Source organism: Bufo bufo, unplaced genomic scaffold (genome assembly GCF_905171765.1).
Source record: "Bufo bufo unplaced genomic scaffold, aBufBuf1.1, whole genome shotgun sequence".
NCBI classification, from domain to species: Eukaryota; Metazoa; Chordata; class Amphibia; order Anura; family Bufonidae; genus Bufo; species Bufo bufo.
Genome location: NW_024400258.1, coordinates 1 through 13,123, shown reverse-complemented (window position 1 = coordinate 13,123; position 13,123 = coordinate 1). Strand labels below are relative to the sequence as shown.

The following is a 13,123-nucleotide window of genomic DNA, read 5'->3' as shown; positions in this document are numbered from 1 at the left end:
CTAGTCAAAGTTTGAAGATAATGTTTTTTAACCTCTAAAGTTCCAGACTATTTAGTTTTTTTGGTGACAGCGTTTATACAAAAGTGATAAAAAAAAGGGCAGACAAAAATGATTATCACATTTTGATTATATTTTCAGAAAGTAATAGTTACTGTCATTTTCATAACATCTTTAATGGGTTCTGAGGTTTGGACATTCCCTATAAGGTGATTCCCTTGAAACGAAACTGACCATAAAGTAAGCCCCTGAATGACTTCCTCGGATCCAATGTTATTTGTAGGGAAAACCTTGCAGTAAGTGTTTCGTTTGATGTTAGGGCCTCTACTGCTAAAATTGAGCATGGTATGGTACACATTTAAATCAATTAATGATTTGAAAATGTTTAAAAAGGAAAGTTCCTTAAAATGAAAAATTTCTCTTTACTACTGCTGGTTATCCAAGGTGTATCTTAAACAGAAGCCCCTCCCCTTCCTTTAATTAACCCCAAATTTTCCAATGTTCTATTTAAAATGGGTCTTCTAAACTGGCCAACGCATTAATTAATAAATAAAATGACATGGATCGCTAAAATGCAAATTTGATTGTGACAAAAAAATATCAATTTTTTAAAAAAAATAAGGGAAATTAAAGGTTTTGACAAGTGCTCTTTAGTTTAATTTACCAACATCAGCCATGTGTATACGTATCTTAGCACTATGTTACTATATTGTAGAGATGTTTTAAGAATGAACTTCTAATTTATGTATGCCATGTTAGGATTTCAGATTTAGGTAAATACTAAATCCCAATATCTAAAAGAAAACATGGCCAAATACCAATTAAATCATACATGATTTCCATTTAAAAAAATGCCTAATTTGTTTTAATTGATCTCTTAGTTCTGATTTTTCTAACCTTTTTGTAAGCTATTAAGCAATGGACCTCTTACTAGTGGGTAGAATATGTTATCACCAAGTTAGTTTCTATATAAATGTCAGTATTAGAAATAATATACCATGTTTTATTGATAATAGAACCCGATGTTGTGAAGAACTTGACAGCAGGGATCATCTCCACTACGTCCATATCTCTGAGGTGGGGGAAACCATATGGAAATGCAAGTTTTTATGAAATCCAGATTCTGGGAGAACCAAGCTTGAATAGGACAGTGAATACAACTTTTGATACAATTGACGGCCTGATACCTGGAAATTATTACACACTGCTGGTCTCTGCAGTTGTTGGGGAAAATAATATCACTGGAAACATTTCACAACTGCTTGTGTACACAAGTGAGTATTTCTTATATTCACATTGCCAATACTCTACCGTATGTGTTTTCAGAGGATGGGTACCCATGCTAAATCAGCCGTCATAAACTACTATATTAGAAGCTAAAATGTTAGTCAAAGTTTAAAGATAAGGTTTTTTTAACCTCTACAATTTTCGACATTTTTTTTGTCGTCAACAGCATTTATACAAAAGTGACAAAAATAAGTGCAGATATATTGATTGTCACACTATAATTAATTTCTTAGAAAGTGATAAATAACTGTCATTTTCATAGCATTGAAATGGGTTCTGAGCTTTGGACATTTCCTATGAGAATAGTCCCTTAAAACGAAACTGACCATAAAGTAAGCCCCTGAATATATCGTCGGATCTAATGTTATCTGTAGGGAAAACCTGTCAGTAAGTGTTTAGTTTGATAACAGGGCCACTACTGCTGAAATTGATCTTAGTATGGTGCACATTTTAAACAAGTAATCATTTGAAAAAGTTTGAAAAGGATAGTTCCTCCCAATAGATAGTTTCTTTTTACTATTGCTTTTTATCCAAGGGGTATCTTTAACAGAAGTCCCCTCTTAATTACCCCAAATTTTCCAATGTTCCATTTTAAAATGGGTCTTCTAAAACTGGGCAACACATTCATTAGTAAATAAAATTACAGGGACCGATGAAATGCTAATTTGATGGTGACCAGCACAATGGCTATGCTTCCATTTATCACTGTTGCAAATATGATCCCTGCAACGCTACATAAAAAAAAATCAGTGTCTTTGAAAAATAAAGAAGTGAACATATTTACTACTGCTGGTTATCCATATAAATGTCAGTGATGGAAATAATATACCATGTTTTATTGATAATAGAACCCGATGTTGTGAAGAACTTGACAGCAGGGATCATCACCACTACATCCATATCTCTGAGCTGGGAGAAACCATATGGAAATGCAAGTTTTTATGAAATCCAGATTCTGGGAGAACCAAGCTTGAATAGGACAGTAAATACAAATTTTGATACAATTGACGGCCTGATACCTGGAAATTATTACACACTGCTGGTCTCTGCAGTTGTTGGGGAAAATAATATCACTGGAAACAGTTCACACCTGCTTGTGTACACAAGTGAGTATTTCTTATATTCAGATTGCCAATACTCTTACCATATGTGTTTTTTTTCAGAGGATGGGTACCCACGGTGAATGAGCAGTCATAAACTACTAAATTAAAAGCTGAAATGCTAGTCAAAGTTTGAAGATAATGTTTTTTAACCTCTAAAGTTCCAGACTATTTAGTTTTTTTGGTGACAGCGTTTATACAAAAGTGATAAAAAAAAGGGCAGACAAAAATGATTATCACATTTTGATTATATTTTCAGAAAGTAATAGTTACTGTCATTTTCATAACATCTTTAATGGGTTCTGAGGTTTGGACATTCCCTATAAGGTGATTCCCTTGAAACGAAACTGACCATAAAGTAAGCCCCTGAATGACTTCCTCGGATCCAATGTTATTTGTAGGGAAAACCTTGCAGTAAGTGTTTCGTTTGATGTTAGGGCCTCTACTGCTAAAATTGAGCATGGTATGGTACACATTTAAATCAATTAATGATTTGAAAATGTTTAAAAAGGAAAGTTCCTTAAAATGAAAAATTTCTCTTTACTACTGCTGGTTATCCAAGGTGTATCTTAAACAGAAGCCCCTCCCCTTCCTTTAATTAACCCCAAATTTTCCAATGTTCTATTTAAAATGGGTCTTCTAAACTGGCCAACGCATTAATTAATAAATAAAATGACATGGATCGCTAAAATGCAAATTTGATTGTGACAAAAAAATATCAATTTTTTTTAAAAAATAAGGGAAATTAAAGGTTTTGACAAGTGCTCTTTAGTTTAATTTACCAACATCAGCCATGTGTATACGTATCTTAGCACTATGTTACTATATTGTAGAGATGTTTTAAGAATGAACTTCTAATTTATGTATGCCATGTTAGGATTTCAGATTTAGGTAAATACTAAATCCCAATATCTAAAAGAAAACATGGCCAAATACCAATTAAATCATACATGATTTCCATTTAAAAAAATGCCTAATTTGTTTTAATTGATCTCTTAGTTCTGATTTTTCTAACCTTTTTGTAAGCTATTAAGCAATGGACCTCTTACTAGTGGGTAGAATATGTTATCACCAAGTTAGTTTCTATATAAATGTCAGTATTAGAAATAATATACCATGTTTTATTGATAATAGAACCCGATGTTGTGAAGAACTTGACAGCAGGGATCATCTCCACTACGTCCATATCTCTGAGGTGGGGGAAACCATATGGAAATGCAAGTTTTTATGAAATCCAGATTCTGGGAGAACCAAGCTTGAATAGGACAGTGAATACAACTTTTGATACAATTGACGGCCTGATACCTGGAAATTATTACACACTGCTGGTCTCTGCAGTTGTTGGGGAAAATAATATCACTGGAAACAGTTCACACCTGCTTGTGTACACAAGTGAGTATTTCTTATATTCAGATTGCCAATACTCTTACCATATGTGTTTTTTTTCAGAGGATGGGTACCCACGGTGAATGAGCAGTCGTAAACTACTAAATTAAAAGCTGAAATGCTAGTCAAAGTTTGAAGATAATGTTTTTTAACCTCTAAAGTTCCAGACTATTTCGTTTTTTTGGTGACAGCGTTTATACAAAAGTGATAAAAAAAAAGGGCAGACAAAAATTGTTGTCACATTTTGATTATATTTTCAGAAAGTAATAGTTACTGTCATTTTCATAACATCTTTAATGGGTTCTGAGGTTTGGACATTCCCTATAAGGTGATTCCCTTGAAACGAAACTGACCATAAAGTAAGCCCCTGAATGACTTCCTCGGATCCAATGTTATTTGTAGGGAAAACCTTGCAGTAAGTGTTTCGTTTGATGTTAGGGCCTCTACTGCTAAAATTGAGCATGGTATGGTACACATTTAAATCAATTAATGATTTGAAAATGTTTAAAAAGGAAAGTTCCTTAAAATGAAAAATTTCTCTTTACTACTGCTGGTTATCCAAGGTGTATCTTAAACAGAAGCCCCTCCCCTTCCTTTAATTAACCCCAAATTTTCCAATGTTCTATTTAAAATGGGTCTTCTAAACTGGCCAACGCATTAATTAATAAATAAAATGACATGGATCGCTAAAATGCAAATTTGATTGTGACAAAAAAATATCAATTTTTAAAAAAAAATAAGGGAAATTAAAGGTTTTGACAAGTGCTCTTTAGTTTAATTTACCAACATCAGCCATGTGTATACGCATCTTAGCACTATGCTACTATATTGTAGAGATGTTTTAAGAATGAACTTCTAATTTATGTATGCCATGTTAGGATTTCAGATTTAGGTATGTACTAAATCCCAATATCTAAAAAAAAACATGGCCAAATACCAATTAAATCATACATGATTTCCATTTAAAAAAATGCCTAATTTGTTTTAATTGATCTCTTAGTTCAGATTTTTCTAACCTTTTTGTAAGCTATTAAGCAATGGACCTCTTACTAGTGGGTAGAATATGTTATCACCAAGTTAGTTTCTATATAAATGTCAGTATTAGAAATAATATACCATGTTTTATTGATAATAGAACCCGATGTTGTGAAGAACTTGACAGCAGGGATCATCTCCACTACGTCCATATCTCTGAGGTGGGGGAAACCATATGGAAATGCAAGTTTTTATGAAATCCAGATTCTGGGAGAACCAAGCTTGAATAGGACAGTGAATACAACTTTTGATACAATTGACGGCCTGATACCTGGAAATTATTACACACTGCTGGTCTCTGCAGTTGTTGGGGAAAATAATATCACTGGAAACAGTTCACACCTGCTTGTGTACACAAGTGAGTATTTCTTATATTCAGATTGCCAATACTCTTACCATATGTGTTTTTTTTCAGAGGATGGGTACCCACGGTGAATGAGCAGTCGTAAACTACTAAATTAAAAGCTGAAATGCTAGTCAAAGTTTGAAGATAATGTTTTTTAACCTCTAAAGTTCCAGACTATTTAGTTTTTTTGGTGACAGCGTTTATACAAAAGTGATAAAAAAAAGGGCAGACAAAAATTGTTGTCACATTTTGATTATATTTTCAGAAAGTAATAGTTACTGTCATTTTCATAACATCTTTAATGGGTTCTGAGGTTTGGACATTCCCTATAAGGTGATTCCCTTGAAACGAAACTGACCATAAAGTAAGCCCCTGAATGACTTCCTCGGATCCAATGTTATTTGTAGGGAAAACCTTGCAGTAAGTGTTTCGTTTGATGTTAGGGCCTCTACTGCTAAAATTGAGCATGGTATGGTACACATTTAAATCAATTAATGATTTGAAAATGTTTAAAAAGGAAAGTTCCTTAAAATGAAAAATTTCTCTTTACTACTGCTGGTTATCCAAGGTGTATCTTAAACAGAAGCCCCTCCCCTTCCTTTAATTAACCCCAAATTTTCCAATGTTCTATTTAAAATGGGTCTTCTAAACTGGCCAACGCATTAATTAATAAATAAAATGACATGGATCGCTAAAATGCAAATTTGATTGTGACAAAAAAATATCAATTTTTAAAAAAAATAAGGGAAATTAAAGGTTTTGACAAGTGCTCTTTAGTTTAATTTACCAACATCAGCCATGTGTATACGTATCTTAGCACTATGCTACTATATTGTAGAGATGTTTTAAGAATGAACTTCTAATTTATGTATGCCATGTTAGGATTTCAGATTTAGGTAAATACTAAATCCCAATATCTAAAAGAAAACATGGCCAAATACCAATTAAATCATACATGATTTCCATTTAAAAAAATGCCTAATTTGTTTTAATTGATCTCTTAGTTCAGATTTTTCTAACCTTTTTGTAAGCTATTAAGCAATGGACCTCTTACTAGTGGGTAGAATATGTTATCACCAAGTTAGTTTCTATATAAATGTCAGTATTAGAAATAATATACCATGTTTTATTGATAATAGAACCCGATGTTGTGAAGAACTTGACAGCAGGGATCATCTCCACTACGTCCATATCTCTGAGGTGGGGGAAACCATATGGAAATGCAAGTTTTTATGAAATCCAGATTCTGGGAGAACCAAGCTTGAATAGGACAGTGAATACAACTTTTGATACAATTGACGGCCTGATACCTGGAAATTATTACACACTGCTGGTCTCTGCAGTTGTTGGGGAAAATAATATCACTGGAAACATTTCACAACTGCTTGTGTACACAAGTGAGTATTTCTTATATTCACATTGCCAATACTCTACCGTATGTGTTTTCAGAGGATGGGTACCCATGCTAAATCAGCCGTCATAAACTACTATATTAGAAGCTAAAATGTTAGTCAAAGTTTAAAGATAAGGTTTTTTTAACCTCTACAATTTTCGACATTTTTTTTTGTCGTCGACAGCATTTATACAAAAGTGACAAAAATAAGTGCAGATATATTGATTGTCACACTATAATTAATTTCTTAGAAAGTGATAAATAACTGTCATTTTCATAGCATTGAAATGGGTTCTGAGCTTTGGACATTTCCTATGAGAATAGTCCCTTAAAACGAAACTGACCATAAAGTAAGCCCCTGAATATATCGTCGGATCTTATGTTATCTGTAGGGAAAACCTGTCAGTAAGTGTTTAGTTTGATAACAGGGCCACTACTGCTGAAATTGATCTTAGTATGGTGCACATTTTAAACAAGTAATCATTTGAAAAATTTTGAAAAGGATAGTTCCTCCCAATAGATAGTTTCTTTTTACTATTGCTTTTTATCCAAGGGGTATCTTTAACAGAAGTCCCCTCTTAATTACCCCAAATTTTCCAATGTTCCATTTTAAAATGGGTCTTCTAAAACTGGGCAACACATTCATTAGTAAATAAAATTACAGGGACCGATGAAATGCTAATTTGATGGTGACCAGCACAATGGCTATGCTTCCATTTATCACTGTTGCAAATATGATCCCTGCAACGCTACATAAAAAAAATCTGTGTCTTTGAAAAATAAAGAAGTGAACATATTTACTACTGCTGGTTATCCATATAAATGTCAGTGATGGAAATAATATACCATGTTTTATTGATAATAGAACCCGATGTTGTGAAGAACTTGACAGCAGGGATCATCACCACTACATCCATATCTCTGAGCTGGGAGAAACCATATGGAAATGCAAGTTTTTATGAAATCCAGATTCTGGGAGAACCAAGCTTGAATAGGACAGTAAATACAAATTTTGATACAATTGACGGCCTGATACCTGGAAATTATTACACACTGCTGGTCTCTGCAGTTGTTGGGGAAAATAATATCACTGGAAACAGTTCACACCTGCTTGTGTACACAAGTGAGTATTTCTTATATTCAGATTGCCAATACTCTTACCATATGTGTTTTTTTTCAGAGGATGGGTACCCACGGTGAATGAGCAGTCGTAAACTACTAAATTAAAAGCTGAAATGCTAGTCAAAGTTTGAAGATAATGTTTTTTAACCTCTAAAGTTCCAGACTATTTAGTTTTTTTGGTGACAGCGTTTATACAAAAGTGATAAAAAAAAGGGCAGACAAAAATGATTATCACATTTTGATTATATTTTCAGAAAGTAATAGTTACTGTCATTTTCATAACATCTTTAATGGGTTCTGAGGTTTGGACATTCCCTATAAGGTGATTCCCTTGAAACGAAACTGACCATAAAGTAAGCCCCTGAATGACTTCCTCGGATCCAATGTTATTTGTAGGGAAAACCTTGCAGTAAGTGTTTCGTTTGATGTTAGGGCCTCTACTGCTAAAATTGAGCATGGTATGGTACACATTTAAATCAATTAATGATTTGAAAATGTTTAAAAAGGAAAGTTCCTTAAAATGAAAAATTTCTCTTTACTACTGCTGGTTATCCAAGGTGTATCTTAAACAGAAGCCCCTCCCCTTCCTTTAATTAACCCCAAATTTTCCAATGTTCTATTTAAAATGGGTCTTCTAAACTGGCCAACGCATTAATTAATAAATAAAATGACATGGATCGCTAAAATGCAAATTTGATTGTGACAAAAAAATATCAATTTTTTAAAAAAAATAAGGGAAATTAAAGGTTTTGACAAGTGCTCTTTAGTTTAATTTACCAACATCAGCCATGTGTATACGTATCTTAGCACTATGCTACTATATTGTAGAGATGTTTTAAGAATGAACTTCTAATTTATGTATGCCATGTTAGGATTTCAGATTTAGGTATGTACTAAATCCCAATATCTAAAAAAAAACATGGCCAAATACCAATTAAATCATACATGATTTCCATTTAAAAAAATGCCTAATTTGTTTTAATTGATCTCTTAGTTCAGATTTTTCTAACCTTTTTGTAAGCTATTAAGCAATGGACCTCTTACTAGTGGGTAGAATATGTTATCACCAAGTTAGTTTCTATATAAATGTCAGTATTAGAAATAATATACCATGTTTTATTGATAATAGAACCCGATGTTGTGAAGAACTTGACAGCAGGGATCATCTCCACTACGTCCATATCTCTGAGGTGGGGGAAACCATATGGAAATGCAAGTTTTTATGAAATCCAGATTCTGGGAGAACCAAGCTTGAATAGGACAGTGAATACAACTTTTGATACAATTGACGGCCTGATACCTGGAAATTATTACACACTGCTGGTCTCTGCAGTTGTTGGGGAAAATAATATCACTGGAAACAGTTCACACCTGCTTGTGTACACAAGTGAGTATTTCTTATATTCAGATTGCCAATACTCTTACCATATGTGTTTTTTTTCAGAGGATGGGTACCCACGGTGAATGAGCAGTCGTAAACTACTAAATTAAAAGCTGAAATGCTAGTCAAAGTTTGAAGATAATGTTTTTTAACCTCTAAAGTTCCAGACTATTTAGTTTTTTTGGTGACAGCGTTTATACAAAAGTGATAAAAAAAAGGGCAGACAAAAATGGTTGTCACATTTTGATTATATTTTCAGAAAGTAATAGTTACTGTCATTTTCATAACATCTTTAATGGGTTCTGAGGTTTGGACATTCCCTATAAGGTGATTCCCTTGAAACGAAACTGACCATAAAGTAAGCCCCTGAATGACTTCCTCGGATCCAATGTTATTTGTAGGGAAAACCTTGCAGTAAGTGTTTCGTTTGATGTTAGGGCCTCTACTGCTAAAATTGAGCATGGTATGGTACACATTTAAATCAATTAATGATTTGAAAATGTTTAAAAAGGAAAGTTCCTTAAAATGAAAAATTTCTCTTTACTACTGCTGGTTATCCAAGGTGTATCTTAAACAGAAGCCCCTCCCCTTCCTTTAATTAACCCCAAATTTTCCAATGTTCTATTTAAAATGGGTCTTCTAAACTGGCCAACGCATTAATTAATAAATAAAATGACATGGATCGCTAAAATGCAAATTTGATTGTGACAAAAAAATATCAATTTTTAAAAAAAATAAGGGAAATTAAAGGTTTTGACAAGTGCTCTTTAGTTTAATTTACCAACATCAGCCATGTGTATACGTATCTTAGCACTATGCTACTATATTGTAGAGATGTTTTAAGAATGAACTTCTAATTTATGTATGCCATGTTAGGATTTCAGATTTAGGTATGTACTAAATCCCAATATCTAAAAAAAAACATGGCCAAATACCAATTAAATCATACATGATTTCCATTTAAAAAAATGCCTAATTTGTTTTAATTGATCTCTTAGTTCAGATTTTTCTAACCTTTTTGTAAGCTATTAAGCAATGGACCTCTTACTAGTGGGTAGAATATGTTATCACCAAGTTAGTTTCTATATAAATGTCAGTATTAGAAATAATATACCATGTTTTATTGATAATAGAACCCGATGTTGTGAAGAACTTGACAGCAGGGATCATCTCCACTACGTCCATATCTCTGAGGTGGGGGAAACCATATGGAAATGCAAGTTTTTATGAAATCCAGATTCTGGGAGAACCAAGCTTGAATAGGACAGTGAATACAACTTTTGATACAATTGACGGCCTGATACCTGGAAATTATTACACACTGCTGGTCTCTGCAGTTGTTGGGGAAAATAATATCACTGGAAACATTTCACAACTGCTTGTGTACACAAGTGAGTATTTCTTATATTCACATTGCCAATACTCTACCGTATGTGTTTTCAGAGGATGGGTACCCATGCTAAATCAGCCGTCATAAACTACTATATTAGAAGCTAAAATGTTAGTCAAAGTTTAAAGATAAGGTTTTTTTAACCTCTACAATTTTCGACATTTTTTTTTGTCGTCGACAGCATTTATACAAAAGTGACAAAAATAAGTGCAGATATATTGATTGTCACACTATAATTAATTTCTTAGAAAGTGATAAATAACTGTCATTTTCATAGCATTGAAATGGGTTCTGAGCTTTGGACATTTCCTATGAGAATAGTCCCTTAAAACGAAACTGACCATAAAGTAAGCCCCTGAATATATCGTCGGATCTTATGTTATCTGTAGGGAAAACCTGTCAGTAAGTGTTTAGTTTGATAACAGGGCCACTACTGCTGAAATTGATCTTAGTATGGTGCACATTTTAAACAAGTAATCATTTGAAAAAGTTTGAAAAGGATAGTTCCTCCCAATAGATAGTTTCTTTTTACTATTGCTTTTTATCCAAGGAATATCTTTAACAGAAGTCCCCTCTTAATTACCCCAAATTTTCCAATGTTCCATTTTAAAATGGGTCTTCTAAAACTGGGCAACACATTCATTAGTAAATAAAATTACAGGGACCGATGAAATGCTAATTTGATGGTGACCAGCACAATGGCTATGCTTCCATTTATCACTGTTGCAAATATGATCCCTGCAACGCTACATAAAAAAAATCTGTGTCTTTGAAAAATAAAGAAGTGAACATATTTACTACTGCTGGTTATCCATATAAATGTCAGTGATGGAAATAATATACCATGTTTTATTGATAATAGAACCCGATGTTGTGAAGAACTTGACAGCAGGGATCATCACCACTACATCCATATCTCTGAGCTGGGAGAAACCATATGGAAATGCAAGTTTTTATGAAATCCAGATTCTGGGAGAACCAAGCTTGAATAGGACAGTAAATACAAATTTTGATACAATTGACGGCCTGATACCTGGAAATTATTACACACTGCTGGTCTCTGCAGTTGTTGGGGAAAATAATATCACTGGAAACAGTTCACACCTGCTTGTGTACACAAGTGAGTATTTCTTATATTCAGATTGCCAATACTCTTACCATATGTGTTTTTTTTCAGAGGATGGGTACCCACGGTGAATGAGCAGTCGTAAACTACTAAATTAAAAGCTGAAATGCTAGTCAAAGTTTGAAGATAATGTTTTTTAACCTCTAAAGTTCCAGACTATTTAGTTTTTTTGGTGACAGCGTTTATACAAAAGTGATAAAAAAAAGGGCAGACAAAAATGATTATCACATTTTGATTATATTTTCAGAAAGTAATAGTTACTGTCATTTTCATAACATCTTTAATGGGTTCTGAGGTTTGGACATTCCCTATAAGGTGATTCCCTTGAAACGAAACTGACCATAAAGTAAGCCCCTGAATGACTTCCTCGGATCCAATGTTATTTGTAGGGAAAACCTTGCAGTAAGTGTTTCGTTTGATGTTAGGGCCTCTACTGCTAAAATTGAGCATGGTATGGTACACATTTAAATCAATTAATGATTTGAAAATGTTTAAAAAGGAAAGTTCCTTAAAATGAAAAATTTCTCTTTACTACTGCTGGTTATCCAAGGTGTATCTTAAACAGAAGCCCCTCCCCTTCCTTTAATTAACCCCAAATTTTCCAATGTTCTATTTAAAATGGGTCTTCTAAACTGGCCAACGCATTAATTAATAAATAAAATGACATGGATCGCTAAAATGCAAATTTGATTGTGACAAAAAAATATCAATTTTTTTAAAAAAATAAGGGAAATTAAAGGTTTTGACAAGTGCTCTTTAGTTTAATTTACCAACATCAGCCATGTGTATACGTATCTTAGCACTATGCTACTATATTGTAGAGATGTTTTAAGAATGAACTTCTAATTTATGTATGCCATGTTAGGATTTCAGATTTAGGTATGTACTAAATCCCAATATCTAAAAAAAAAACATGGCCAAATACCAATTAAATCATACATGATTTCCATTTAAAAAAATGCCTAATTTGTTTTAATTGATCTCTTAGTTCAGATTTTTCTAACCTTTTTGTAAGCTATTAAGCAATGGACCTCTTACTAGTGGGTAGAATATGTTATCACCAAGTTAGTTTCTATATAAATGTCAGTATTAGAAATAATATACCATGTTTTATTGATAATAGAACCCGATGTTGTGAAGAACTTGACAGCAGGGATCATCTCCACTACGTCCATATCTCTGAGGTGGGGGAAACCATATGGAAATGCAAGTTTTTATGAAATCCAGATTCTGGGAGAACCAAGCTTGAATAGGACAGTGAATACAACTTTTGATACAATTGACGGCCTGATACCTGGAAATTATTACACACTGCTGGTCTCTGCAGTTGTTGGGGAAAATAATATCACTGGAAACAGTTCACACCTGCTTGTGTACACAAGTGAGTATTTCTTATATTCAGATTGCCAATACTCTTACCATATGTGTTTTTTTTCAGAGGATGGGTACCCACGGTGAATGAGCAGTCGTAAACTACTAAATTAAAAGCTGAAATGCTAGTCAAAGTTTGAAGATAATGTTTTTTAACCTCTAAAGTTCCAGACTATTTAGTTTTTTTGG

At 33.3% G+C, this 13,123-nt stretch overlaps 1 protein-coding gene across 1 annotated transcript in view; it reads left to right on the top strand.

Moving 5' to 3' along the window:
- The window catches only part of LOC120983823 (receptor-type tyrosine-protein phosphatase beta-like), a gene marked incomplete at its 3' end in the record, with an annotated part of 37,135 nt that extends 24,191 nt beyond the window's left edge, over positions 1–12,944 (top strand). Inside the window, exons 17-26 of the mRNA XM_040413238.1 lie at positions 1,014–1,271; positions 2,133–2,390; positions 3,519–3,776; positions 4,906–5,163; positions 6,291–6,548; positions 7,410–7,667; positions 8,796–9,053; positions 10,181–10,438; positions 11,300–11,557; positions 12,687–12,944. Of these exons, the coding sequence (XP_040269172.1) occupies positions 1,014–1,271; positions 2,133–2,390; positions 3,519–3,776; positions 4,906–5,163; positions 6,291–6,548; positions 7,410–7,667; positions 8,796–9,053; positions 10,181–10,438; positions 11,300–11,557; positions 12,687–12,944 (2,580 nt within the window). The remainder of the gene's footprint in view (positions 1–1,013; positions 1,272–2,132; positions 2,391–3,518; positions 3,777–4,905; positions 5,164–6,290; positions 6,549–7,409; positions 7,668–8,795; positions 9,054–10,180; positions 10,439–11,299; positions 11,558–12,686) is intronic.
- Positions 12,945–13,123: the final 179 nt, after the last annotated feature.